This window comes from Phaeodactylum tricornutum, chromosome 19 (genome assembly GCF_000150955.2).
Source record: "Phaeodactylum tricornutum CCAP 1055/1 chromosome 19, whole genome shotgun sequence".
Taxonomy (NCBI): Eukaryota; Bacillariophyta; class Bacillariophyceae; order Surirellales; family Neidiaceae; genus Phaeodactylum; species Phaeodactylum tricornutum.
Window position 1 is genome coordinate 205,163 of NC_011687.1, and position 27,886 is coordinate 233,048.

A 27,886-nucleotide genomic window follows, 5' to 3' on the forward strand; every position below is an offset into this window, starting at 1 on the left:
TACTGTTAGACGAGTCCGCCTCAAGCTCGGGCGCTTTGAACGGTATGTGTGCGAATGAGCGAATCTTACGAAAGTCTTGCTTTCATATGATGTTGCAGGAAGGACAAGGGTGGCTTGCCTTGGCACGATCATTCACCACCACCTGACTCCTATAGCGCACGGTACCGAGTGTAGAGAGAAGGCTCTAAAGGAAGGTCATAAACTGTTCATTGCTACCTTACAAAAATGACACTGAGTCGTGCTGGTATGCAAGAGAGAATTTTGAACGTACATGTTGTCTACGCTTGGTATAAATCGTTTTCGCAGCTTTAATCTAATTGGAAGTCGCATCATCCTTTCTCGAATTAGTTTTTAGCTAGGTATTGACGGACCCCTTACGACGCAGCAAAATCCATTTTGCCATCGAAGAAGTGTTTACATGATGTAATTTTCAGATGTCTCACGGCATAAAGATATTTTTACGGTTACTACTGTTAATACGAACGAGGTCCAAACAGCAATCCTGGAGAAGCTTCGCAACATTAGCGAATTCATGACGTAAGGTACGGAGAATTTTCTACCACAGCTTTCCTCGGGAATCCTAGCATCCAATTCGTCGCCTTACATCTTCTCTCTGCAGTGAAGAACTCGATTCCCCTAGAAAAAGCAAGCCGAAGCCGTCACCTAGATTGATCCACTCACTTATCGCGATTCCAATGCATTCGCTGTCAGCGATTGACGAATTTGATATTCGAGCTGCATTTGAAGTGCTCGACGATGGCGTACAAGGTCGGATCAGTCTCGAAGATCTTCGCACTCTTTACATTGGTCTAGGCTTTGAGCCGATGCGGATGACTTTGGAAGAACTGGGAGGAAAATTGGTTGCAAACTTGGTGGACGTCGAGAAAAACGGCGTGTCCATCGACACAGCTCTGTTGGTCCTTTCTCGAGTAAGTATTTCCCCCCGACTCGCAAGAAGTGAACACAATAACACGGATACTGATGCTATAATCACGCCCACCACGCTCACAGTATAAGCGAAACAGAGAGCTAAATATGCAGTCTACCTTCGATTTGATAGATAGTGGCGGGAAAGGATATTTGACAAAAGATGATGTTCAACGATTGGCGCAGGACGTGGGCGAGCCTGTATCACAGAAACGTGCGAAAGTCTTGGTTTCCCTCTGCTCATTGGACGGTAAGATCGATATTGACGATTTCAATCGACTATTTTCACCACCCAGCCCGCCTGTGATGGAGTAGTCAGGTCCGAACGACCTTGTTTCTCACCGACCACGACGAAAGGAATTTTTAAACTGCTTTCTTTGATTGTGAAAGCTTGCGGACATCGCGAAAATGAAACAAGTCAAAAATGCTTCTGGTACCAACTTTCGATCAAAGCGCGCATACTTAATCGTTGGGTCAACAAAAGTTTGTGAATCCTAGGCGTCTCAATGCCTTGCTCTAATGAGTTACTTCCGAGCGACAGCGGTCATCTTCCGGCACCCTTTCTGTAAGGCAGACCCTTCAAAATTTCTCTAAACGCGCCTCTGGTTGTAATGCGTTGCGCGGTCGAACACAAATCGTACAATCTATATGTAGGAGACAAGTAGACTCTCATAAACTCATGTTGACCCGCTTTCCGTCGGTCGAGTTCTGAACGATGGTTCCAATTCATTTTAGACCTGATGACCTATCACTAAAAGGTTCTAGGTTACACGCCAACATCAATGCAAATGAATGGAAACCCGCTTAAACATCGAAGCCAAGACATTGAGCTTGCACTCAAAAAAGGCAGCATCCTTTGACGAGGGACTCGGTGACTACTTCCAAGATTTACGATTCAAAAGTGCATTCACTGTCAGCGCTGCGATCGCCGACAGTGCCATGGAAGTCCAAGCATATTCCTGGACCAATTTTCCCAACGATGTTGATTTTCGTTTGACTGCACCATTAGTCTGGTCATTGTCCCGAAGGAATCGCTCATACTCCATCCTGGCAGCCTTGTGTGCACCGCGTACACCCAAGTCCTCCACCATAACAGCAAACAGAGGGATACGATCCAAAAGTGTCGAAACTCGACCCTTGTTACGGTACGCCAGCATAAATTCCGTATTGTGTCCATGAATATATTTGATGTTCTTGGGAGTCAAACCTCCCGTCACAAACAAACCACCCGTTGGAATGAATTTGATAGCAGCCGATCCCACTTCACATCCGTACGCACTCATCATTATACTCATCGCCTGCAAACACAATGATCCCTCCGTCGCGTTGTCCGATACGATCTTGCCTTGTTCATCTCCCGAGTTCAGAAACTGGTCGTGAACTTCGGGAAGGATGCGCTCTGGAAATTCGTGTGCGAGAAACTCGTACACGTTGGCGAGGCCCTTCCCGGAAACAACTCGCTCGACAGAGATCCGATCCTTCGTGCAGAACTTTTCGTTCAAAAATTCAAATAACCTTACCTCAAGGTTGTGCCGTGGGGCGTACTCTACGTGACCACCTTCACTGGGAAAGCAGGTGTATTCGTCTGATACGGAACCTTGCGTTAAATAGCACTCTCCGAGCCCGGTACCGGCACCCACACAGACCTTGGGTCCATTCTTGAGCGATTCCAAAGGAAAGGACTGAGGGCCGCCGAGATGAACGACGTCGGATTCGCTGAGTGTCAAGCAGCCGTACCCTTGGGCTACGAAGTCGTTGATAATTTTGCAAACGATGACATGCTTCAAATAGGGATCCTTCTGGTCATTTTGAATGGCGTTGCCGTCGATGAGCAAGTCGTCTAGATTTGTCATGTTGACTTTGTTGTTGGACACAATTCCGGCCGTGGCGAAACACGCGATAATTTGACAAGATTTCAATGGAACAAGATCGTCCTTTTTCTCAGCTTCGTTCCAGCAGTACTTGAGAAAGGGAATCACAATATGCTTGGGAAAGGCCTTGGGGTCGTCGACGTGGCACGTAAGATGTTCGGAATTTCGGTAATACTTGACGACAAGGGGCTTGTCTTCGCAACACGTCGCCTCGGCGTCGTACAAGCTCATACGACTGTTGGTCCCACCGACATCTGCCGTCAGCAAGTAGATGGACTTACGAAGGTTCGTCATGGTGCAGAATAGAGGGTATGAGAAACACCGAGATGAAGTTGTGTTCGAAAGGAATCTACGATCGCCGGAAAACGGAGACTAAAGCCATCGCGATTCCGCCAAAGATAATTGTAGACATTCACTGTCTCTGCGCCACATCCAAGTTTCCGATCTAGGGCGATCGAGTCCCGTCAGAGACTCTGTTTAGTTGTTCCAAATCGACTTTGTAGTCTCATGGTATATATTTGATTTGCCGCTCATAGTCAATCCTTATTTGACTTCGACGCCTGCACTCTCAGTCAACCAAATATAGCTATTTTTACAACGCACTCACAGTTACATTTATGTTGGAATTTCGAACGATAGAGGTATTAGTGAAAGATACGAGGTTGTCTGAAATTTGCTCGCATCAGAAACTACGGAGACGTTCAGAACTTCCCAGTCAACAGAACCCTAACCGGAACTTGAACCGGAACCCTGCAGATATCGGGACTCCGAGCAAACATTCGCTTCACATGCCCTTTTGTTACAATTGACTGTAAATGCAAATGATACGAGACGAGGGGAGTGCTTTCTTGCATTTTTGTGGCTGACTGATACCTTATCCACCTGTGCAGGATTTTTTCCTGGCGCGCGAACAACCAAACTTTCGCCTTTTGTTTTGAAATCTTCCTCCTCCTCAAGCACCATTACAGCGGCCCACAAGGAAGAGCTCCGAGCACTAATTGATGCTTCCATTGCCAGCGACGAGAATCCTGAGCGTCTGATCTCTGAATTTGAGAAGATTCCTAGTGCAGCTTCGCCCAATCGAAGCCGAGAGTTTTTGGGTGAATGGCACGTGTGGTACACGAATTGTCCCCCTCCATCAAATGGTCAACTGGGTCCGTTCCAAGGAACCTCTGAGCAGCTCATCTCCGGCTCCTCAACCAAATCTTACAAAAACTTGCTCAAGGTTCCTCCAAACGACTGGCTTACAGCGACGTTAGATGGTGTTTGGGAAGAATGGGATGGGACGCTTCTTGTCGGCAATAAGACACAACAGCAGAAACAGGACTTTGGAGAGGATCATTGGAAGGTAACATTTTTAAAGCTTCAAATCGCCGTACTAGGACATCCGCTGTTTATAAAGGAATTTCCTGGCAACACGTCTCGTATCTGGAGAACGTCGTATATGGACGACGACATTCGGATTGTCCACGCCGGACAAACTGGTCTGAAAGAAGACGAGTACGTTTTCTATACCAAGCGCACGCCAAAACCATAACGGAACGGGATAACCTAATTCACCAGTTTTCAGAGTGCTTATCGCTTGAGATTGTTCAACCTTGCCTCTAGTTCCGATAACGCTGGATCGTCGCCTCCACCTCCAGCAACAGCAGCTACCTTCGTCGGGCCTTCAGCCACACCATTCGTCGGTACCGTCAATCCAGCCGTCGCGGGCAATTCTTCTCCGAATGTGATGCCAATTTCATCCAAAACTTGACCGACAATCCTGTCTTCTTCCTCCTCGGTCCCTTCACCTTCTAACGCATCATCGATAGCGTCGCCCATTACTTCTTGCATCATATCAGTGCGTGCATTTTCCTTTTCAAACTCTGCCATCATTTTCGTGATCGTGGGGACGTTGACGGCTTTGTTCATTTTCCCCATAGCCTTTGCAGTATTTTGCATAGCTTCTGCCATTGCTTGGTGAGATTTGACGGTCTGAAGTTTCAGAGCGCATCCTTGCAAATGCGATCGCATTTCAATAAATTTGGTAATATATTGTCGCGTCCTCACCAGATCCTGGGAGCACCACAGCAACATTTGGTCAGTTATGCAGCCACTACCAGACTACCACGCCACACGTTCGTAAAGATACACATACCTTAGCCATGATTTTCACAGACTGCATTTGGTTTTCCTTCGCCGCCTTTTTGATCTCAATCGTCAAACGTTTTTCTTCCCTTTCAAGTCCAGCCTTCTCTCGATCCAGCTCTCGGACCGCCCTATTTATCATGCGCTTGTTCTCCCGCAGAACCTCCTTTAATGGTTTATCTCGGCCCCATACATTTCCCATCGTTGAAAATTTTAGCAGCACCCTGTTGTCGTGCCAGTCGCAAAAGGAAGATGATGAATCGTGGCGACGACAACTAACTGTAAGATGTGTGTCCGTTTACATTTACGGTTAGTGCCGCCTCTTCCGTTGCAAAATGGGGGTGACAAGACTTCCTAGAAACCCGGAAAGTATGAATCATTCCATTCCAGCGGAAACACTTTACTTGGTTCACGAGAAAAGTAGCCGTGAGGGAATCAGAGTTATCAAATCCATTAATGCAAACGGATGCTAACCTCAATAGCCTTAATGCTTTTGTTGGAATTTTTTTCTGTTTCCTATATACCACGCATAGAAGTATTGTGCGCAAATTTTAAGTTTAAATGCACTGGAAGTCAAGAAAGCGTTTCCTATCCCAGAAACAATGCCGATGTGAGCACAAGAGTCTCCCAAACAGTAGACACGACGTAGGGATACCATCCAAGCGGAGCCTAGTTGAAACTTCCTGGTGCGATAGTAATTTACCTTCAACTTAGAGCCATGTCGCAATCGGCCGGTTTTCAAATTTCTAAGAAATTGTTCATAGTCAGCTCCGCTTGACTGACTGTGAGCACAACTAGCTAGCCGAGCCTGATTTGATGATATTTACACTTAGTTGCTGTCTGAAGCTTTCAGGTATGCTTCTGGTCATGATTGATTTGATAGCTTTCCCCTCTTAACTTTCCTACACGGAATGACTCAATGGAAAGAAAACTGCTTTGGCACGGCTTTTGACTCCTTGGGAGGTTTGTGAAGTTTTCGATAAGTACATGCCCAAGCATTGTGAAAACCATCACTTGTATGTCAAAAGTCAAGTTGTTCCGCCCTTTTAAAGCTTGTTCATTAAACAGCTAACAGACAGCCAAATGGCTTGGCCTTCCTGTAGGTTTCTCTTAGAGCTACAGGTAGAAACCTATTCCGAGTCCCGCTCACAAACCTGAGCATTTGGTGGTTCGCGATGAAGAAAATATAGAGTGTAGTTGAGGGCAGACGCCTTGAGGCAATGACATTGTACTGTATATCACCCTGGACGTTCCAACAAGAGGAAAATTAGCAGAAGTTGCGGCACAACTCAGGAAGTTGATCAACCAAACTCCTATGGAATCGATCCTTCACAGTTCCGAGGTCTATGGTCACCGTGGGACTGTACGGACAAAATAGATCGAGTTCATCGTTGAACCCAGAACCTAGGCTGTGTTCGTAAAACGCAGCTTTCACGTAGTCACAGCCATCGCAACGCCACCATGGGTTATCGGTTCCAGCCGGAAAGGGTGCACAGGAAAGGTACCGACACCAGGAACACGGGGATGGGTCGTCGCCATCATTGATCCATAGTTTCCAAGACGTCAAGGCCAAAAGTAACAGAGTGACTGTAAGTCCACAAAATCGGTAAGCAGTCTTTCTTATTCTATGCACCTGGATTTCCATTTTTGGGTAGAAAGCCTTTCCACCCAACCGTTGCACTATAGCCAAGCCAAAGGTGAAGCCATAGAGAAAGCCTCCCATGTGAGCAAAATTGTCAATATAAGGAGTCAATCCAATTGAGACGTTCAGTGCCACCTCGAAAATCAGCCAAACTACAACAGATCGGATTGGGAAAGAGTAGCTGGGATCGTCCCGTGATGCTTGAATGACATGCCAGTTGGCGCAAACATCAGCCAGACAGAGGCCCAATAGGCCAAAAATTCCACCAGATGCACCGACACTGATGGCGCTAGGCATCAGCAAGGCACTCGCAATGTTGCCTCCAACGGACGAAATGAGGAAAATCAATGCGGTCTTCAACCAGCCGTGAACCCTCTCAACAGACCGCCCAATTAAACCTATAGCCAGCATATTTATGACGTAGTGAATAATACCTGCATGCAAGACGATCGGCACAAAGATGCGAAACCATTCCTGCTCATCGTGAATATATGGAGCATACAAGGCCCCCATCTTAATCAAGGTTTCCGCTGATGGTCCAAACATGGGATTGGAGCGGATTGGCTCAAACCGCCAGTCATTGAGCTGTAGACTCCGTATCATTAATCCTGTAGACACGGCAATGACAGCAAGCGTAAAATAGGGTAATGGTGCCAGCCTTTCACGAAGGTCGAGATAGTCTTTCCACTCCAAGTACATCCCATTCATTTGAAATCGTAAAGTCGCCTCCTTAGACCATTCTAAGTCGGCTCGTAGGTCATCGAGATAGGCAAACGATCCTAAAATTCCCCATGGTTGACTTTTCCAACGCTCGTGACGGCATCGGCGCGCCTGTCGGAAGAAGTCCAGGACAGCGGAATAGTCCAGTGTTGGCAGGTCATCCACCGCATTCTCGTCTGTTGATTCCATCGAGGCCGACGAATCAACTGTATCTTCTACAGATACTGTTCCCGTCTCTGTATCACAAACCATCAAGTCGTTTGTGCTGTCAAAGTCGGTGACCGGATCGACAGTGAACGATGCGATCTCGGCTATCGTTGCCGTCCCCGAGTGATCAGGATCGGGATGTATCTTCGGGTTTTGCGTGACCAACTTATTGCAACCGTTGAGTGCTGGAAAGTCCTCATTGTGCAAAAAGGGAGACTCGTTCTCGTTTTCAATGGTGTCTGTTGAGTCCATGGTGCTACCGCTCGCTGTACGGTAACCCGCTGTGGAAATTTGTGAGCCTCCCACATCACGAACTCCTTGACTTGAGGATCGCCAAATCCGACTCGTCCACGTCTCATCGACCGGTTGGCGAGGCGTTTCTTTCTGTGATGTAACGCCAACCGGGAGTCGCACCGCACCTCCATGGTGTATCCGACTGCCAGTGTCGTTCACAGTCAGCCCGGTCCCTGTTTCATCGAAACGGCGAACGGCACAACCAAAAAGGGGTGTTCACCAGACACTAGACAGACACCATTTTACCCAATCAAGGTAATTTTGCCGCAAACTCACAATACATCTATCACATCCTATTTATTGGCTGGCTGGACACGTTGCTACCGCTACCACCATTTACCACCCCTCTGATTCTGTGTGTCTGCATTATGTCCGAAAAGTGATCTGTCCTTGAAACCTTTCCGGGTTGATTTTGATTGAAGAACGGTACCTCCACCATTTTAACTTTGTGCACAGCACGACAAGAGGCCGTATACACGTAGTTTGTTTGCGTAACGATCCAGCCCACCAAACCTGCTTTCGCGATGATAAACCTACGAAGGACCCTGTTGACAGCTTTACTTGCACATGCATCAGCTCTGCTGTTACCCGCTCAGAAATTTTCACTAAGGACGGATGTGGCGGTACGAAATCATTATGCAAAATTGAAAATGTCTCCGCTACAACACCTTGGCGCTTCGATGGAACGTGATGGCATCGTAGTAACGTCTTCGAAACCGACCGTTGGCCAGATGCTGACAACGGCAACACTTTGTAGTATGCTGGTACTAAATCCGATGCCAACGCAGGCGTACGATGCATCCGACTACGCAAGCGAAACCGTACAATTTGCCTTGCAAAGTGTCAAGGACGCGGCTGGAAAGAAGGAAGAGACGCTCAAAGCCTTCGAAAATATCGCCGAAATCATCACGGAAGGAAAAGGCGTTGGTGGGGAGATCAACTATCAAGGTGTCAAGCTAGATCGCGGCTACGTATCCGACGAAGATACCAGTATCTACAATCCAGGTCTCACCTTGCTGACTGAATCCGAGAAAGAACGTTTAGTGGAGGCTGTAGTAGACTCCAGAAAGGCGGGATACATCGCTAACCAATGGAGCGACGATAATCAGGCTGGATTCGATTTTTTACGAGGGAGTTTGGATCCCTACCATATGTACGAACTGCGTGGGTATTTGGGATTTGTGCCATTTTATGGTGCAGCGGTATATCTAGCGGTGTTGGCGGTACAGCAACTTGCCAGACCAGGATTTCCGACTGCCTATTTTGCAGGCGTCGCTGCAATTTTCCTTCCAGCAATTGTTTTAATCGCTTTGGGTCCTCAATAAAAACGCTTTGGGTCCACAACAAAGAGAGGATTTTGCTTGCGGACACGCTAAATTAGTACTTCACTACCAGCAAATATATTTGTAAGCGTTGCGCTTCTGAAAGATCGCCATCTCGTGGTGGGCGAATCGCTTTTGATTAGTGACGGAAACAGCAAGGTGGGTGCGTTCAAAATTTTTACTAATTGTTGGAACGCCTGCTCCGTATCCAAATTTCGATCACGGGTATCCGGGATTTCCAAGAGTGTTTTCCTGAAAAATATCATAGCGCTGCCTTTTCGCGGAAACAACCTGGCAACTCATTGGAAATGACTTGCATCACAAAACGTTTGCATCGATCTTAGTCGGCTGGAGCAGTATCCACACCTAATGCTGGACAGAGCATGGTTCTTATCCAAAAGCAATACACTGGTAGGTGCCAACGGACCAAGAAATTTATGCCGGTCTTGACTTTTGTCTGCGTCGTAGTGTTCTTTGCGCTGTACGTAGACGATGTTGGGCCAGGCCACGACACGCTTTTTGAGCGGACATCGCACGCCGACTTGAAAGAAAACTTGTCACGATCAAATCATGTAAAATCATTGAATGGCGCGGATATTAGTGCTACAAATTCTGAAAGCTACTACCTTTCACTCCGAGATTTGACGCCAGATGAGCGCTCTCCAAAAGCCGGCGTGCGGCATATGGTGAACCCTCCTCAGGGAGGAAAAGTCACATTGGTGCATTGCGACTCTACGGCAGGCCCGTGGAGCATTGCGGTGCATCATAATTGGGCACCATTAGGTGCCCAGAGATTCCTCGACATGGTCGAGTCTGGTCATTTCGATCACAAAGTACCACTAATGCGATGCGTGAAAAATTTCCTATGTCAATTCGGCTTGAACGGTCCAGCCGGCAATCCCTTTAAACCGTCAATAGCGGACGATCCTAACTGGCTCCCAGAAGGCAAAGACTACCGCCAAAACGAAGCCGGCATCAAACGATTTCAAACAGGTTACATGGCGTATGCTGGAGCAGGTCCTCGCTCTCGTAGTCTCCAATTGATTGTGGCACTTCATCCCAGCGGGCCACTTGGTGGTGGTTCTCCATGGGAAGTCCCGTGGGGAGAAATTGTGGGTGCGCACTCGTTCGATACACTCTCCAAAATATACACGGGTTACGGGGAAAACGGGCCTGCACAAGGCAAACTATGGAAAGAGGACGCATTGGAAATGGTTGAGCGAGATTTTCCTGAGCTGGATCACATTCAAAGTTGTCGAGTTATTGACGAAGAATCACCCAGCTAGTAGTGGCTATTAACTGCTAAGACGATAGACTGCTGAGGTTGGACCGTTGCGTTCGACCTGATTTCTTCTGATCGTCTTAGGGATAAGGTTGTTCACATGAATTCGGGTTTGATGACGCGCTTTTTTTGATTGGACATGTTAATGTCTACCACGTCAATAATTTCGCGTTTTCGGTTTCGATCATTTTTCGGCTTGTTCGTGGTCGCATTTGTTGGGATGACCGAATTCTGTTTGACGTTGCGGAACCGAACACGCCTTTCGCTTAGACGAGAGTGATAAGCACCGCAGTGGTCTCAGAAAGTCCATTTCGCGAATAAATCCTTCGATGAAGCCGTTGCAACTTTTAGTCGCTTCGTTCTGCGGAAGTGGTGCCTTCGTGTCACCAGCCGTTGGCAATTTTGATAGGGGAGTAGACATCCATGCATCGGCATTTTTTCGCGATAATGACGACATCCTACCCGTGGGTACGGATGCAGACTGTGTCTCAGCCCCAGACTCGGCGGATCTTCTTCGGGCACTCGAAAACCGCAAATGGGAGTTAAAGGGGGGAATTGGAAAGCGATACATTTGCCGAACTCAACAAGGTTTTTTGAATGTCCACCAGGAACCTGTTGATCCATTTAACACTTCCAACATAGTTGCCGTGCTGAACGAGGGTCAAATTGTAACAAGCACCGGCCCGCGTAGTGGTTTCTGGATTCCTCATGATGGCGGTGGATGGTCCATTTCAGAGCACGGTGGCTTTACTTGGTTGGAAGAACTGCAGGAGTAAAGAACCGTTATCTAACCGAGAGTTCTAATCATCTTTTTTACGTCGAGGGAAAGAATACGAATTCTTTTTAGCTGAATTTACCTCGTAGATCAGCCGCTTTCATCCGACTAAGAATTAAGAAGGTATACTCTAAACACCCGCCAATTCGATCATCGCAAAACAGCTGCCGCTTACTGTGGCAGCGCAGAGCAACATCCAAGTCATCCATGGCAGAACAATGACCCAATACCACCACGTGAAACCAAGCAAAGCAGCATAGGCTACACTGGCTACCAATTCGCTCGGAGGCATACGAGATAACGTAACCAGCACTGTATATGGCAAGACCAGCAAACCCACAACACGTGCGGTCAGCGGTTGATGCGACTCCGTCAAAACATTGACGCTCTGGGCACTCCAAACCACCTGATCGTTCCAGATCCCAGAAAGTGACAGTCCGGTACGTCGCGAACCCCAAATTAAAGTTTGCAAGATATCCCAAGCTGCTGTGAACGCCGTCAACACAACGATCAGCCCCATCCAAACGCAGAGTAGCACATTATGGAAGGGCCACAGAAAGCTCTGCACCACCGCTGCTGGCAACGGGATCACGCCATCACAGCTCAACGAAACGTATTCTACCAGAGCGGCAGTTTTCAACAACATCGTTTCTGGCAGAGCTCCAAAGGTGTGCGGGACGGCGCACAGTGCTTCCTGCCGACTCCACCATGAATTAGGCGTAGTGGTTTGCGCCAAACGACGCAAATAGGCTTGTCGCGATTCGGAGGCTGCCGCACACAATAGTGGAATGGCAGCCAAGCCGCGTGGTTGTGACGCCGCAGCGAAGCTCGAGTCATTTCCGCCGTCAATAGCAGGTGTCGATTGGGGTGTTTGGGGGAGACTGGACGTTCCCGACATACCGTATACACGAATTTGACGATCGGCTTCCTGTAAATAAAGCTGCATGGCTTCTTCCATGCGAACTCCCGACTTACCCCGCCAGGCTTGGAACTTGGCGCGCTCGGCTGCCGTCTGACAGGCCAAGTTTTCTGGAGCATCACCAGAAATTGCCTGCTTGTGCAATGCATATAGTTCCAGTCGGTCCCGATTCTTTTGAATCGGTGAGAACCCGTGAGTGTACGTACAAAGCAACGCAATACTAGACTCTAGGGGGGAATGAAACTACGCACCGATGGAGAACTTTCGGGTTTCCATGTTTTCATAAAGGCTGTCTTTTGACGGAAGACACCCCCAAGGTCGCCATTCGGAGTTCCACTATCTACCATAGTGTCTCAGGTATCAGGAAGCAAGAGGGGCCAATACAGTCGTGAATATTCGAAAAATAAACAGCAGTAGTAGCAGGGAATGGATTATGCCTCTTATGCGGCGTAGTATGAGAGTGTTTCCGGACATCCGTCGTCCTCCATGGTTGCGCACTGCTCATCAGCACGAAACAATTGACGATGTCATTTCGTAAAGCTCAATCACCAATAGTTGATGACAAAGTCGCGCCTTCCGATGAATCGTATCACGATCGCTTTCTTTACAGCACTATCCAGAGTCACTAAGACAGATTTGGAATAAATCGCTTGTGATTAAAAGTTCAGATCAAAACGATAAGGTAATTGGAAATCCTCTCCCAGAGACGCATCATCATCCCCAAAAAAGCCTTCGGGCATCCGTATCCTAAAAGGTGAAAGAAAGTGTCAGCATCTGCCGCTTCCGCCGCCTCGTCCAGCCGGAACAAATTACTGACAAAAAAATTGGAGCGTGATCCACAGCGCCCACTCTACACCCCCCTACACGTCGCTGCTTGGAGGCCAAACACTTCGTTGCCTGAGCAGTTCCTTGCCGAGAGAAGTATGTTGGCGGTACGGAGTCTGCAACATTTTGCCTCCGGGTTGAGCAAGCCAACCCGGGTACACCATCGTGCAGCGTCATTCCTAGGTCGCGGTCGTTCTCACTCTGCTAGAGTGTTACCATCGTTGTTTCGACACGCATCGGTCTCTAAATCTAGGACTGTGACTTTGACGCGCCCATTTTCCGGCGAGGCTTTAGATCCACTGGATGAGCCACGCGAATGTATGCCGTTTGATGTCCTCATTGTGGGTGGAGGGCCAGCAGGATTGGCCGCAGCGATACGTCTCAAGCAGCTGAGTCTAGAAAAGCAGAAAGATCTTTCAGTCTGTGTGATTGACAAGGGAAGGTACGCATGCATAAACATTCTAGCGCCGCTGCGATTAAAGAGTACATCCCTTTGTATACTCACTTTGTTCTGTGGGTCACGTCTAGTGAAATTGGTGCCCACATTCTATCTGGGAACGTCTTTGACCCCAAAGCCATGCATGAACTCTTTCCCGACCAGGCAGATCCGTCTTCCGATACACACTGGACGAAAGAACTGGAAGCGACCCAGAATTCCGTCGCCACGCCGGTGACTGACGACGAATTTCTAGTCCTGACCGAGACTGGGAGCACCAAAATTCCGAACTTTTTGTTGCCACCCCAGCTCGACAATCACGGTAATTACATTGTCTCCCTTAGTCAAATTTGTCGCTGGATGGCGGGTAAAGCGGAAGAACTAGGTGTGGAAATCTATCCCGGCTTTGCAGCCTCCGAAGTGTTGGTGGACCAAGAAACCAACGCTGTCAAGGGAATTGCTACGCGAGATGTGGGCATCGCCAAGAACGGAACCCACAAACCCACATTCGAACGAGGAGTAGAACTACACGCCCGACAAACTCTCTTGGCGGAAGGGGCCCGCGGATCGTGCTCCGAATACGTCATGGAAGCCTTTGATCTGCGCAGGGATTGTCAACCACAAACGTACGGTCTGGGACTAAAGGAAGTATGGCAGGTTCCACCTGAAAGCTTCCAAAAAGGATTAGTACAGCATACACTTGGGTACCCTCTTCAGTCCGGCCCTTTGGATAAAAATTTTGGTGGAAGCTTTTTGTATCACCAAGAACCAGATTTGGTGTTGATTGGTTTGGTGGTTGGTCTCGACTACGCCAACCCGTATTTGAATCCTTATCAGGAGTTCCAAAGATGGAAATCCCATCCGGATATTCGTAAGCATTTGGACGGTGGAACGTGTGTCTCGTATGGCGCCCGAGTTTTGAATGAAGGCGGATGGCACGCTGTTCCAAAACTCAGTTTTCCAGGCGGGGCACTTTTGGGGTGTGGCGCGGGATTTTTAAACGCAGTCAAAATCAAAGGTTCACACACGGCTATCAAATCTGGTATTTTGGCGGCAGAAGCCGCCTTTGATGCATTAAAAGATGGAGACTCCGTAGCTGAAATTGGGGAATTACCAGAGACTGGTCCTATTGAATTGACGACGTACGAAACTGCAGTTAGATCGTCCTGGATTAAGGATGAGCTGTATCAAGTCCGAAACACTCACGAGGCATTTTCGCGCTGGGGTGTTGGTGGTGGGCTTATCTACACCGGATTGACAACTCACGTGTTGAAAGGCCAGGAACCGTGGACATTGAAACACTTGACAAAAGACTGTGAAAAAACGGAGGCGGCGGCCAATCATAAGCCCATCGAATATCCCGCACCAGATGGAAAGCTAACGTTTGATTTATTAACGAATCTACAACGAGCTGGCACCTTCCACGAAGACGACCAACCAAGTCATCTCCGAATTAAACCTGAGCAAGCCGAGATTCCGAAAAAGACATCGCTACAGGTATATGCTGGTCCTGAACAGCGCTTCTGTCCAGCGGCTGTGTATGAATACGTCGACGTCGTAAACACAAAAGGAAAAGAGCTGGTAATCAATGCGCAGAACTGTATTCATTGCAAATGCTGTTCAATTAAAACGCCGAAAGAATATATTCGATGGTCTGTCCCAGAAGGGGGCGGAGGTCCGCAATATCAGATTATGTGAAGACACGGCACTCCTCCAATCCTTTGTTCAAAGAAATATGTTCTTCATGTCATAACTTTTTGTGAAGACAATTTACAGTCTCTGTCAACACGCTAAAAAGTAGGAAAAGTGGGTGTCATTCAACATCCGAAGATCATTGCATGCATAGGATTCGTTTAATTTTTTAGGAATTCCCTTCCTTCTACTTTTTGTTAATTGGAGATAACTCCTACACTGTTCGAGTGTTGCAGTCTTCTGAACAAAATTGCGTATGGAATAGACAAATAAGCCCTACTGGATTTTTTTCTTATGTTACGTAATATTTTCAGGAGAACATTTACAGTCAAGCCGAGATTCAATCCATTAGATGCATATGTTAGGCTTACAACGCGTTGGGCCTTTTTCGCCTTTCGACTATAGATTTACCGAATGAGGAAGAAAAATCACTTTGCTCCCGATCGACTTACATGAAACACCTACCGCTATCATAATTGCCATTGATTGGTCTAACAGGTATTGGATGGCTTGGTAAAGGAGGATTCGAGCAAGTAATTAAAAATTATTCAAGGGGGCCTCTCTGCCATTTGAAAGGAAATGGACCACCCTTCCCAAAACCGATGCCTCTTCTTATGAGGAAAAACAAGTCGTGCTCGCTTCCCACTTTGTCGTATCTAGATGCAACGAGATCGACAAATAAGGATGCACTTTGTCTTCCTGAATCCAATTTGTGTCGAAACATGTAAGTTTCAGGCGACTTTCGTCCAGTTTCTCTTACGCCATTTTCTCTTTTATGTCCAAGTGAAGCCATACAAGTAGCAACGCCCAACTTGTGAGTTCGTCATATGGTACAGTTTCGTTGGCTGTCGCCTGCAGAGCTGCCTAAAATCTGCGGTTTCAGCAATTCAAGAGAAGGCATCACATTAGCACATTAAGTAGCGATGACTGGACTTTAGCTATGGAAAGTTGCGATAAATTCTTCGTTTTGAATATGCTTCTTCACCAACGGGTATAAATGAGAGATGATCTTCTCGTTCATGTTGTCTTTCAGCAAAAGCTCACTATGCGATTCTTTTGCTTGTGAAACTGTCAGTGATAGAAGTCGAACCAACAATACTGTATCTTGTTTCAGCAAAATACCGATATTTGTTTGATCAAAATAACTCATTCGAGTCCAATTGGCAACCAGCGCCCTCACACAACGTTCCTGCAGACTGGAAAGGCCAGCTGACCGATCCGACATGAAAGTCTCTTCTACTCGAAGAAAAAACATCGCTGCTCGGTAGTCCACCTCGGGCAAATATTTCTCGTCCGTCAATCGAAAGAAGTCTTCCCGCTTTGTAGTGCCTTTCTTTTCTTCGGTGAATAGGTATATTGCGATAAGCAGGCTGAGGTGGTATCGGACAACAATCTCTTTTGAACTTTTTTCCAAAATTTCCAGCCAGAACTTGGTGTCAGTTATTTCAAACAAGGACGAAACCGTCGGAATTTCTGATGGCTTCTCGATGCATAGGTTGATGACAGCATCCATGATTTCCTTGTCGTCGAAAATTTTGGAATGCTCATAGTAGATCCAACAATTCTGAGTTCCCAGATCTCGAGTCCAGAATCGGCGGATATCAGATTGCAATTGTGGGCATTCGAAATACCGAGCCAAATACTGCAGTGGTGTTGCAGTGAAAGTCATCGTGGGAGATTCTTCCTCCAAGTTACCTGAGTACAAGTAGTCCAAAAATGCGAGAAACGCGGAAGCGCCAATTTCACACAATTCGATCCGGCTGCTTTGAGTTTTTCCCTCCGTAAATCTGTTACCGTGTCTGAACAATTGCGCAAAGTATTGACTTCCGGCAGCCAATACGCACTTGTGTACATAAAATGACAGTGCTGGACATGTTTTGTCGCCATCTGCGCGAACGACTTCAATCATCCAGTCACTATGGTTCTCTGATGGTTCAGCTCCCCAACAAAGTAAAGGACGGGCCTTCTTGTGGATTTCTCGTTCTGCAGAGTGCTGTGCAACTCTTTTTTGAGCTTTGTGGCTAAAGTCTGTTTGTAATGGTGAAAGGGACTGCATAAATGTCTTCCCTGTCAGTTTCAGCTATTTGGTTCGATTGTGCGCCGATATTCGTGCTATTCCAAAAAATGTGAGAAAGGGCTCACTCGTCAAGAGGGTTTTGATGGGATTGCGGGATTGGGGAATCTTGCATCGGACTCGCAGTCTGGGTTAGTCGTCAAAGATAATGTCCGACGGATTTTATACTTAACTGTAAAAATGGTTGCTTACCGACTCTGTTTCTCCGGAGACAAGATTGATTCTAAAAGACCGAAATTGCATTCCGTGACTCGGCCGAGTAAGGTTAATGGTTTGTGAGCACGATAAAGATCTGTGATCGGAAAAAAGGGCAAAATCCTCCGCTGTCGGGTGGTTGAAGATGTCGACCGCTATGGTCAGGACCCCTTTCCAGGCAAATCTGCCTTCGGAGCCGCCCATAATCCCATCAAAATGATGAAATTTGCCTGTTTTCTTTCATCGTTTACTGCCACTTGTGCCTTCTTTGTGACTCCAGACTATAGGCATCTGCGGATAAATCTTTTCCAGCATATTCCTCAAAGGGTGGATGTTACACGCAGAAACGCAGAAAACCCTAGGGTTGGTGCAGGTCAGTGGTTGCTCGACCAAGCCCTAAATTCTCCTGTTTGGAAGCTCGTACTAGTACCTCAGGCACGGCAAAAAATCATCAACACCGCTGAAGAAAATGGTATTGCCTGGAACGAGTGCAAGAATTGGCTTACTTCACAATCGGGACCTTGGCAAAATGACGAAATACTCGATGTTTCAGACATTCCTGACTACTACAAAAAAGAATTCCACGCTTACGAGAATGGAAATTTGTGCTGGGACGCGGCTTTAGAGGTCGAAATTGCTTCAGCAGCGGTGGGAGCTAGAAATTTTCCGGCATGTGGCCGCGATGGAGAGCAGGCCTTTCGAGACTCGTTTGGCGTCGCGCTGCAGGAAATGGGGGCAACATGTCCTGCTGGAGGAACAATTGTAGACTTAGGATGTGGATCAGGGATGAGCACTCGCTGGCTGGCAGCGAGATATCCACATGCTGGCCGGCTGCTAGGCATCGATCTATCCCCGTACTTTGTACAAGTCGGAAAGCGCTTGTTGGAATTACAACCCAATGCCAAGCAAGCCGGAGGCGAATGGGTTTCTTCTGTCGCCTTTGACGGCCGAATCAAGTATCAGACTGGCGATGCCACGAATACCCAACTGCCAAATGAATCTGTAGATGTCGCAACGCTTCAGTTTGTGGCTCACGAGTTGCCGTACGAGATTACGCTCGAGATCATTAGGGAAACGCACCGTATTCTCAAACCTAATGGGCAGCTTTGGTTCTGTGAAATGGATTTTGAATCACCGGCTTATGCGGCTCAGCGAGCCAATCCTTTGCTCTTTAGCCTAATCCGATCCACGGAGCCTTACCTTGATGATTACGCAGATCATTCGGTGGAAATTCGGGAGTGCCTTCAAGCCACCTTTGGTGACACAAAAATTGCGGCCGCTACTGGACGGCATTTTAGTATTGTTGCCACAAAGCTTGGTGCGAGCAAGATGGGCGTGTTGGAAGATCTTCGGTTCGACGAATATGGCTCCTACAAAGTGGAAGACACACATCTCAAAGTGTTCGAAAATAAAAAAAAATAGTCTACATGTTGAGATACCTTTTCCACTTGGGGAGAAGTGCGAATTTCCTCCCCCCACCTGCCTTACTGCACCTTGAGAGGTATGGCGTGCAACGGTCAGGCGGCTTCGTTAGGATAAGTCTAAAAGTGAAGAAGAGCAAAGGCTTGGTTCGCCGGGTGGCATACCCTCGCAGCAACCTAATTGGTGGGATGTTCTCTACCTTCCGCAATTATTTTGCTCTCACTGTGGTTCGGCAATATGCTTAAAAACGCTTCGTTACTGCTTCAACAATATTTCGTCTTAAATAAATACTGCAGTATCCTTTGCTTGTTATAAATATAGTGATTTTTCGAATATGCCAAATAGATTCACTCGACGAAAAACTTGGTTAATCTTTCTTGGATACTTAGACTCACGTCCGGCTGGCGGAGCAATCATGGTAATATTGTGTCGGTGTCCAAGTCTCTGGGAGACGGAGAATCAGAGGTTTACATTAATCGATCCTTCTCCGAATGTGCGGTACAAAATAGTGGATGTGCCCGTTTTTTAGACTGGAAATTGACTATATATTTTTCATTCAAAAATGAAGAACTCACCCGTCCGATTAGAGTCTTTGGCAACGGGTGAAATCATGCCAAGAAAGCTTGATAAGTCGATCGCGTTTTCGCCTTCTCACCGGATTGTGGTAAACAGAAGCCGTGCGTCGTTGAACACTTCGTTAGAACTTACAACTGTCTTGCTTCACGAAGACAGTTGTAGTCAAGGCTCCACCGCTTCCGGAGATTCTTGTGTACTTGCTATCGATTGGAACGATGCAGATATTTGCCGAAACAACGATACATTTAACGTGGTTCCCTTCCTTCGACACACGTTTGATAACCGCGTTCATTTGGCAGAGGCCATGGACGAACATCAACGAGGAAAAGATGATTTTCCTCGTTCCACTGTGCGCAAACGAATGGAAAGTTGGAGCGTTCGACCATCCCTTATTCGTATCCCTTCTTTATCTTCAACCCCAGCGTCTGCGAAGAGTCTTGGCAGCTTCTCCTTCCCTAGCAACGACGACCTCACCCTTAGAGCACTGCCGTGTGCGACATCCGCCAAGAGTCTAGGATCATTCACTTTTCCCACTGATTTAGCTTTGGAATTTGACGTTCCAACGCAGCCGCTATTATTATCTGCCGACAGAGGCTCTGGGTTTGACGATTCCAATAAGGATTCTTGCCCTTCGCACCGCGTATCTTTCGCCAGAATGAAGCAGTATCGGGAGCGCTCGTACTGGAAACATATGTTTTTGAGACAAATGATTGCTGGTCCACATTCATTGAAAACTGCGGAATCAGGCCTTCATCTTGGCTGGGCCCATCATCAAGCAGGTGAATTATGTCAAGCCGAGGCAGCATTCCAGATCTCTTACCGTATCTACCATCGTCAGAGGAAACGACTGGGGATGGCACAGGCGTTGGAGGGCGCAGGGCTTGCTGGAAGCCGTGTAGACGCCATGGACGCCGCTGACCGCGGTATGGATCACTTGGAAGAAGCTTTGCGTATTCGGCTAGAGGAACTCGGTCCGACGCATGTTGATACTGTGCAAGTCATGAATCATTTAGGACAGGTGCATTTTAACGCCGCTAACTTTTCACAGGCGCACCATTGCTATTGGGAAGTTTTTTGCGTACGCAAAATGGTGTTTGGCCCGAATCACCCTTCGGTGGCGGTGGCTGCTCACGATCTCGCAAAGGTCACCGAGTCTCTTAGTGCATTGCCGGACGCGGCCAATTTTTACAACATTGCCATGGAAATATATGAAATAATGGGCTTGCCTGACTCAAACCCGGCGGTTGCACGACTCTTGAGCGATGCGAGACGGTTGGAACGACTCCAACAATTTACTTGCACATGACAAAAACTTTTGCGCTAGCTCATCCACAGTTAAAAGTTTGTTGACGTGAATGGAAAATATTTAATAGTTGATCTTGTGAAGACTTCAAGAACCATCTGTTGCGCGACCAATGCTCCAAAAGAGGCGGTTTTATTTACATTAAGAATCCATTTGCGCTCGGCAGCAACTTTAGTGCTTACGAAGAGACTCGCAGTGGCCTAATGTAGCTATGTTTAGGATAACTTTCTAGCAGTTTATTGATCTTGTTTACGGTTAGTCATCCCGAGATTACTGGTGTCAGTCGATGTTTGCACATTTCACCAGGGCTGATTGTTGCGTGACGTCGTTTGCGAAAAATTGTTCGCGACGTGTAGGTGTTAGGGCTACGACTGCTAATTGTTCGAAACAAAGTAAACAAAGTTGCCTGTGAGCATTTCGGGCAGCATAATCCTATTGACAGTTGAAGTGTTCGACCTTGCTAACGTGATTGTTTCTTCTCGTAGAAGGTCTGAACGCATTATGTCGTCCATTAGCATGGGCTCCGCGAAGCAGGTAGTGCGTCCGCCGCAACGTGGAATTTTTCCGCTCGATCATTATCGAGAATGCAAAGGGCCTATGGATCAGTATCTAGAGTGCCTCAAGGAAGAAAAGGACCTGCACCACAAATGCAAAGATCATAGCAAAGAGTATTTACAATGCAGGATGGACCGAGATCTGATGTCGAAAGAAAATCTCGATCAGCTGGGCTTTAGCAAAGAAGCTGAGGTCCAAAACGCCAGGGAATACGACAGCGCCAAAGAAAAGGCTGGATTCGTTGCTGGAAAGCACATCTCAAAAGAGGGGAAGTGGTGGTGGCAATCTTCTGATCGAAAAGACTGGGAAGCGTAAAGAAGCTGGGGTAGCAGTATTTCTAAGAGAATGAATTCGTAAACTTCACTTTACCTGCAAGTCTATTTCGGTAGCAGTCAAGCAGCTTACGTCTATATCTTTTTTGCTGTTAGTTCCGCAAGAAATGTAAAAAATGTGTGAATCCGTGTATTCTATTTTATGGGTCCAATGTGAGCTTGTGTGGATAACGTGTTGTCCACATGCCGTTTTGGATGTGATTCCTTTCCGAATGCTAGTAAGGATGGAAATGGCACGGCAATTTGCCATGAAAGGGGAAAATGTATGTAATATAGAAGTGTTCGTTCAAGACCAGCGATTCCGCAGGTTTTGGGGAGGAAGTGTCGTGTATGAAGGAGAATAGGAGCCTCGAATGAATATAGGTGATACCGTAAAAATATCATCGATCTGTAGTCTGGTGGGAGCGACGCCCCATATTTCACATGGCAGCGGCAGCTGAAAGCGATGCACCTTTTCCGGTATCAGTCATCACCTTGCTGAATATACTTAGACTCGATAACCTGAGCAAGCGTCCATCGTTCCGCTGGGCTGACTCGAAAGCACTTTTCAAAAATCTCCATGGCTGCTGGGCCAATGTTCAGGTTGGCCATGGCATTCGACAAAATGTGGTGCTGTTGTTGACGACTTCCTTCAGCGCCAAAGATATCTATCATGGCTTGAACAGCCATCTCGTTCATCGGGGTGGACGATAGAGCCTTAGCCAAAATAAAGTATCGGAATCTGACGTCGACTGGATGGGGCACCTCGTAGAGGACTTGGCTTGTCAAGAGGTTGTAAAGAATGACAAGTGCGGACCACAGATCGGAGTAGACACCATCGAATACACGGTCCATGAAAATGGTCGGTTCCATGTATGCTCGGGTACCAAAATTGCCTTGGGGAGCGAAAAGAGCTCGCTGCCCATCCGCATTGCTTGGCATTCGCAAGGAAAGGGCGAAATCAAAGACAACCAAGTTCGTGGGTGTCAGAAACATAAAGTTATCCGGGGATAGATCGCGATGGCAGATGTTGTGCAATTCAAGGTAGGCCAAGATCTGCAAAATTTGAATAAAAATTTTTCGTGCACGACTGGAATCTATGGTTTTTGTGTCCAGCCATGGAACTAGATCTCTCAGCGTTCCAGTAGCGCAAGCTCTGGGTGTGATAATGTAAACGAATTCCTCGTCTTGGAGGGCTTCAACACACTTGAGAACATGGATATTGTCTCCAAGTTCCTGCATGCGGTAGATTTCCTTGTATGGGTTTTCTTCGCCTCCTCGGCGGAGATATTCGGCAACAACTTTCTTGTTGAGTTTCTTGATGGCGACATAAGTAGCATTAGCTTCCTGCGGTGCTCGAAAAGTTGTGTCGTTGATTCGTTCGTAAACTATTGCAAACAAAATACAACCCCATCCTGCACCATGATGGTCAAGCGAAATAGAAGGCTTGGCAATGAGTCCGTAAGCTTGTGAAGCATTTTCTTGGCGCATGAGAAACACGGGTGGTATTTCTTCCGCAGATTCCATATCGGTATCTACTGGAGGAAGGACCGTCACGTCGGCTGGATCGCGCGACCCAGAAAAGATCTCGGGTTCGTACGTCTCAGTGGGGGGAGCCTGCGGGGGTTCTTCCGAGAGCTGTTCGAAGGTCAAACGCGCACCCTCTGTGGGTGGTGGGAGGAGAGCTACCATGCTACAGAAGTCCACCGCAGGGCATCGACGGGCTTTCGTATTTGGTATGTTTTTGGCTTTTCAAAAAGTATTGGTTAGTAGAAATGGTTTCACAGTCAGCGATGATCTCTAACCAAACGCTGTCGTGTTCATTTCTTGTTTTCCAATCCCTTTTTTGTGGAGGTTTGTTTCTCCTGCTTCGGCGTCGAGAAAATGAACGTGGTGTTCACGGACAACGAAAATGAGCCAATCAACAAATGCCCTATTTCTTTCGCGCCCGGTGTTTCACTTACAGTTTCAAATCCATTTTCCAGTCACTTGTCACGGCGTTTCATTTTGCTTCACAGCCAGTCAGATCTTCCCTTCCTTGAAATTCAGTCACGATACTACTAGCTAGATAGCGACCAAGAGAGTAGAAGCTTATATGGAATGAGGCAGTCACAAATAAATCAAATTTACGATCACTCTAGAGAGAGCAGTTGCCTAACTCATGTGAAAGACCGCACAGCTCCTTTCAGAATCTTATGCATCGGCGCTCACTGTCAGGTTCCAATATGCATTGAAAGCAAACTCGGAGATTTACATCGTAGCAAGTCTCGGGATGAACAGTTCCGTCAGGAGGTAGAGCTAATAGGCCAACGAGGTGTGAGAACGATAGGAAAAGCGATGGATTTCTTCTAGGAAACATCAAGGCCAGTCTCGGAGGAGGCCGCTGCTGCGGGAAGCATACCGCACGGGCGTACACGAAACAAAGGTAGACTGTACTCAAATTGCAGCTGGAGAAGTATGCCATTTTCAATAGGTCGGCGATGGAACAAAAAAAATTTCTGCGACAAAAGGAAACATCCGATGGCGCTTTGGCTGCAATCAATGCCTGGATAGCAAAGATCCGCCTTAGAGCAGATGGAAATGTGCAATGGAAGACTACCGCGATTGTCCCGGGTCAACTCTGCCTCTGCAAAGGTATTTGAGAGGCGATTCAAAATCAAGTCTACCACATCATCATCACTGTGCAGCCCAGTGAAGCATAGCTTGTCGTAGTCACAGATGGTACGGGTATTGCCAGATATTTGTCCAGAACGTGCGAGAGTACTTGTAAGGACGCACCGAACTAATGTGCCGCGTGGAGCGGAATGAAATGAAATGCAATGTACTTCCCACGTGCACAAGTGATGGAGTACGCAAAGAAGAAAACAATTCGTGGTTCGCCCCGCAGTGTACCAGGTTTGCTCTCCGTCTAGAAGCGCTTCAAGGACAGCACATTTCGGCACATCCAGCTGTGGCGGGGCTGTTTCTGTAAGGGTCCCAAGGATAGCGAGCTCAATCGAGCAAAAGCTGTAGATACAGGAGCGGCCACTGGTGTCATCAAGAGAGACGGTGCCGGCTCATGTCGACCTGCCCACCTTGTATCGCGTTGCACAAAGGTATTTTCCTACTCGGCTGTCCGTATGGTATTGGGGTATACCTCCAGGAGGTCGGATGCAATCGTCATGTACCCCCAACTTGCGGCAAAGTATAAAGGCAACTTTCTCTTGGCCTACTGAAGAGAAAGTCCTTGCGCGTGGATCACCAGTATCGCTTTGACGACATGAGTGTGAACGTCGCCGGTATCAAATTATAGCGCCAGCTTGCTCATGCTGGACACCAGACTTGTCGTTTGCGGGGTGACGAATATTAAAAAACCGACGAGCTCCTTGCGATCTTCGCGGGCGGCAAAGTGCAACATGATGCTGCCCTTTTTTGCTCAGTCGATGCTGCATGGGAAATCGTAATTTTGGTCAGGATGGCGAGTGTATATGTCGAGTAATTGATCGGGAATACACGGATATAGGGACAAAACTTACATTGCGGGGAACGCCACCCCTGAGAGCTCACAAAGCGAAGACGAAAGATAATGGTTGTGGTCAATACAAACTGCCGCTAAAAGGGGGTAAACCGTCACGAGAGCTCGCAGCATGGCCAATAGCTTCGGCATGGACCGCAGAAAATTTCTTCGAGCGTCGACAGTCGGAAGTTCGAGATATAGATGAGCTCAGAACAGCATCTCTCTAGCTTCGTGGGTCTTTTCCATGACAGCTGCTTTACCCTGCAAAATGATCGTGTCTAAAATACGCCAAACGATGCTATCGGGACCGGCAATCGTGCGACGACCGGCTGAAAATAATGTCATTGTAGCGCGTGTTGCCATCCGGCAAAACTGTGATTTTCTTGTCTGGCTCGGTTTCTTCTCCGGTTTTCAACTCACTGTCAAACTAGTTTTTACGGTCTTTTTTACAATCATCAACAACCAGAGGTTAGGAACCACACATGCAATACGGAAGCACCCTTATAGACCCTTACTTGAAAGCGAATACGATTCTGTATCGCCGAAAGGAAATTTACAGTTACAGCTAGTTCGATGGATTTTCCAGCCTCAAATATATTGGATTATTGTGACATAATCTGATTTGATATCCACGTGTAGGTACATTTCTGGTCAACACGATATCCGGACTATATTGAATTAGTTCGTTGACCATTGTCCCGCATCCACGGAGACAATCAATTTGCATGTTGGTCAACCAAGCACACAAGGGGACTAGAAGTACAGCTTGCAAAGTGCTTTATAATAAAATAAGTGAGCACATCATCCGATGTGCCCAAGGTTTAGACTAGTTTCATGACCGAAGGATAACCCCAATGACTACGTCACAGGTCATCCTCGTACACCCAAATCCGGGTCTGTATGGCCATACTGAATCAAATCCAAGTCATAATTCTTTTTTACGATTGGCATTTACTAACAGCAACTCATAAATTTGCGCGCTCCACTGTACCGTTTGGTTCCAAAGTACTGGCGATTTCAAAGATCTTTCGAAGTCAATCAGCTGACAGCGGTTCCTCGGAACGATTTTCAGCTCAAGTCCCAAAATGACCTCGAGCAGGACCATGAGCCAACTTTCGACAGAAGACGTCAACGAAGAAACTGTGAGTAAAATATTGGCATCCCTTTGCGGCTCCGTCACGACATGACGCCTTATTGTCCAGCAAAAACGTTCTGAAGAAGACATTTGCAATATTTACCCAGTGATTGTATTACCCCGGATACGCAGCGGACGGGTTACCTGGTTTGCTGCATATCAGCTTCGCATGGTGGCAATACTACAGAAACATTCGAGAAATAGCACGCCGAGCTCAAGGTTTCCTCGCGCGGTTTGGCCATTCTTGTTTTGCGTGGTTATAGGTCTAATGCTTTTGACAACGCAATGGTGGCTATTACTCTCGCCCGTTGATAGCAGTCTGTCGGAGTATAGGGCTTACCTATCTACAAAGGAATATCTTCGACCCACAAGCGCTTACTTGTCAGCCGTCCGTGAAAGCCCCGATATCCTGTATTTTACAAGTCGCCCTCCTGATCCTATACCCTTGTTTTCGGTCGAATCGATTCCCATCCTGCAACGTCATGCCTGTATTGCCAAAATACGTGAACAGCATGATAAGGTATATGCCTCGTTCGAACGGATAGGAATGAGTGATCGAGCATTGTTGGTAGATCCTGCCTATCACAGCAATGTGGGAGATCATATGATCACGCTGGGGGAACTGGAAATGCTGAGGAAATTAGGATACGGTACGCTTGATGAACCTAGCGCAAAGGTGGCGCAATGCAGCTTCTTACAGGCTGGGAACTACGCGCCTCCCTGCCATCATTTCAGCACTGGAGGGGCGCTTTCCAACATCATATCCATATCAAACCCACCGCTGGCTTTTTGGCATGGAGGAGGTAACTGGGGAGATATGTGGCCCGATATACAAATTGCCAGGATGAAATCCATGGAACCATTGCTTAGGAGCAATTACACGATCATTTCCATGCCACAAAGTTTGTACTTCCAAAAGTCGAGCAGAGAGCAAGAATTCACCTCTATACTGAAGAAGCACATTGAGCTTGGTTTGGGAGCTAGTTCTACGTTGGTGGACCCGCGCGAGGGTCGTAGGCAGACCGCTTCGCGGGTTGTGCTTTCGTGGCGTGAGCACGAAAGCTACGACATAGCCCAACGGCTGTACCCCTTCGCCACCCACATTCTAGTGCCTGATATTGCGTTCCAGCTCGGACCGTACTCGCCGGTAGCATCGCAAGAAGACTTTTTAAAGGTTGATTTGGTCTTGCTCCTTCGAGATGATCGCGAGTCCATGTACGCCACTCAACGCAATCGGCGAGCCGTTCGTGATATTCTGTCTGACCTACCGAACGGTCAGAGGCTATCGTTTTCTATTGTGGACTGGACAGACCGCTCGGACCGATTTGCCTCTAAAGACATCCTTTTCACGAGTTCCGCCATTCAACTTTTGAGTATGGGGAAAGTGGTCGTGTGCGACCGACTTCACGCGGCGATTCTATCATACTTGTCCGGAATTCCGTTCGTCTACCTTGAACAGCGGACGGGGAAAATTACGAAAACTCTTCAGGTTGCGTTTGAGCTGAACGAGACTTGCTTGGATGGATCGAAAGCCATGTGGTCTCAAGCGTACAATCTGAGTGATGCCGTTCGCCAAGGTGTAGAGTTCCTTGATCGCTATAGGCTTTAATCCCTTGCTTTTCCTGGATCACAAACTGCGTTCTCAATCTTTGCGCAAAGAGTGAGCTCAGCCCTCTTTCTGTGGTTGGAGTGTGATACACTTTTAAAACTCGTAACAAATTTTGTGCATATCTGAAATTAATTGTCGAACAGTGTCTTGTATAGCCAAACGCAAGCC

General features: G+C 47.4%; 14 protein-coding genes across 15 annotated transcripts; 8 read left to right on the forward strand and 6 right to left on the reverse strand.

Moving 5' to 3' along the window:
• The first annotated feature begins 633 nt into the window (after positions 1-633).
• Positions 634-1,598, forward strand: PHATRDRAFT_48773 (predicted protein). Its single transcript, XM_002183281.1, has 2 exons — positions 634-929; positions 1,012-1,598. The coding sequence occupies exons 1-2, from the start codon at positions 696-698 to the stop codon at positions 1,240-1,242; spliced, it is 465 nt and encodes a 154-aa protein (XP_002183317.1). The 5' UTR covers positions 634-695; the 3' UTR covers positions 1,243-1,598.
• Positions 1,599-1,802: 204 nt separating this feature from the next.
• PHATRDRAFT_48774 (glucokinase) lies at positions 1,803-3,210 on the reverse strand (the record flags this gene model as incomplete). Of its 2 annotated transcripts, XM_002183404.1 has the most annotated exons (2): positions 1,803-3,074; positions 3,172-3,210. In XM_002183404.1, 2 exons carry the CDS (start codon positions 3,208-3,210, stop codon positions 1,803-1,805), a joined length of 1,311 nt encoding a protein of 436 aa, XP_002183440.1. The 2 variants fall into 2 exon arrangements, with proteins under 2 accessions (XP_002183440.1, XP_002183439.1); XM_002183403.1 differs by lacking the exon at positions 3,172-3,210 and having other exon boundaries at positions 1,803-3,094.
• A 1,220-nt stretch (positions 3,211-4,430) lies between these two features.
• On the reverse strand, positions 4,431-5,130 carry PHATRDRAFT_5904 (predicted protein; the record flags this gene model as incomplete). Its single annotated transcript, XM_002183405.1, has 2 exons — positions 4,431-4,856; positions 4,939-5,130. Coding segments are annotated over 2 exons (618 nt in total), but the record flags the coding sequence as incomplete, so codon positions are not given.
• A 1,284-nt stretch (positions 5,131-6,414) lies between these two features.
• On the reverse strand, positions 6,415-7,173 carry PHATRDRAFT_15482 (predicted protein; the record flags this gene model as incomplete). Its single annotated transcript, XM_002183406.1, has 1 exon — positions 6,415-7,173. A coding segment is annotated over one exon (759 nt), but the record flags the coding sequence as incomplete, so codon positions are not given.
• Positions 7,174-8,315: 1,142 nt separating this feature from the next.
• PHATRDRAFT_39325 (predicted protein) lies at positions 8,316-9,116 on the forward strand (the record flags this gene model as incomplete). The annotated part of the gene is made up of 1 exon (XM_002183282.1): positions 8,316-9,116. One exon carries the CDS (start codon positions 8,316-8,318, stop codon positions 9,114-9,116), a length of 801 nt encoding a protein of 266 aa, XP_002183318.1.
• Positions 9,117-9,441: 325 nt separating this feature from the next.
• On the forward strand, positions 9,442-10,399 carry PHATRDRAFT_48777 (predicted protein; the record flags this gene model as incomplete). Its single annotated transcript, XM_002183283.1, has 1 exon — positions 9,442-10,399. Exon 1 carries the CDS (start codon positions 9,497-9,499, stop codon positions 10,397-10,399), a length of 903 nt encoding a protein of 300 aa, XP_002183319.1. The 5' UTR covers positions 9,442-9,496.
• Positions 10,400-11,189: 790 nt separating this feature from the next.
• On the reverse strand, positions 11,190-12,525 carry PHATRDRAFT_48778 (predicted protein). Its single transcript, XM_002183407.1, has 2 exons — positions 12,341-12,525; positions 11,190-12,260 (listed from the first exon to the last, which is right to left on the reverse strand). Exons 1-2 carry the CDS (start codon positions 12,434-12,436, stop codon positions 11,301-11,303), a joined length of 1,056 nt encoding a protein of 351 aa, XP_002183443.1. The 5' UTR covers positions 12,437-12,525; the 3' UTR covers positions 11,190-11,300.
• A 709-nt stretch (positions 12,526-13,234) lies between these two features.
• On the forward strand, positions 13,235-15,048 carry PHATRDRAFT_42245 (predicted protein; the record flags this gene model as incomplete). Its single annotated transcript, XM_002183284.1, has 2 exons — positions 13,235-13,356; positions 13,443-15,048. The coding sequence occupies 2 exons, from the start codon at positions 13,235-13,237 to the stop codon at positions 15,046-15,048; spliced, it is 1,728 nt and encodes a 575-aa protein (XP_002183320.1).
• A 928-nt stretch (positions 15,049-15,976) lies between these two features.
• PHATRDRAFT_39329 (predicted protein) lies at positions 15,977-17,098 on the reverse strand (the record flags this gene model as incomplete). Its single annotated transcript, XM_002183408.1, has 1 exon — positions 15,977-17,098. One exon carries the CDS (start codon positions 17,096-17,098, stop codon positions 15,977-15,979), a length of 1,122 nt encoding a protein of 373 aa, XP_002183444.1.
• Positions 17,099-17,869: 771 nt separating this feature from the next.
• On the forward strand, positions 17,870-18,523 carry PHATRDRAFT_4846 (predicted protein; the record flags this gene model as incomplete). The annotated part of the gene is made up of 1 exon (XM_002183285.1): positions 17,870-18,523. A coding segment is annotated over one exon (654 nt), but the record flags the coding sequence as incomplete, so codon positions are not given.
• Positions 18,524-19,295: 772 nt separating this feature from the next.
• On the forward strand, positions 19,296-20,615 carry PHATRDRAFT_48781 (predicted protein; the record flags this gene model as incomplete). The annotated part of the gene is made up of 1 exon (XM_002183286.1): positions 19,296-20,615. One exon carries the CDS (start codon positions 19,296-19,298, stop codon positions 20,613-20,615), a length of 1,320 nt encoding a protein of 439 aa, XP_002183322.1.
• Positions 20,616-21,128: 513 nt separating this feature from the next.
• PHATRDRAFT_15417 (predicted protein) lies at positions 21,129-21,377 on the forward strand (the record flags this gene model as incomplete). The annotated part of the gene is made up of 1 exon (XM_002183287.1): positions 21,129-21,377. A coding segment is annotated over one exon (249 nt), but the record flags the coding sequence as incomplete, so codon positions are not given.
• Positions 21,378-21,961: 584 nt separating this feature from the next.
• Positions 21,962-23,354, reverse strand: PHATRDRAFT_48783 (predicted protein; the record flags this gene model as incomplete). The annotated part of the gene is made up of 1 exon (XM_002183409.1): positions 21,962-23,354. The coding sequence occupies exon 1, from the start codon at positions 23,168-23,170 to the stop codon at positions 21,962-21,964; it is 1,209 nt and encodes a 402-aa protein (XP_002183445.1). The 5' UTR covers positions 23,171-23,354.
• A 2,605-nt stretch (positions 23,355-25,959) lies between these two features.
• PHATRDRAFT_48784 (predicted protein) lies at positions 25,960-27,718 on the forward strand (the record flags this gene model as incomplete). Its single annotated transcript, XM_002183288.1, has 2 exons — positions 25,960-26,116; positions 26,177-27,718. The coding sequence occupies exons 1-2, from the start codon at positions 26,060-26,062 to the stop codon at positions 27,716-27,718; spliced, it is 1,599 nt and encodes a 532-aa protein (XP_002183324.1). The 5' UTR covers positions 25,960-26,059.
• Positions 27,719-27,886: the final 168 nt, after the last annotated feature.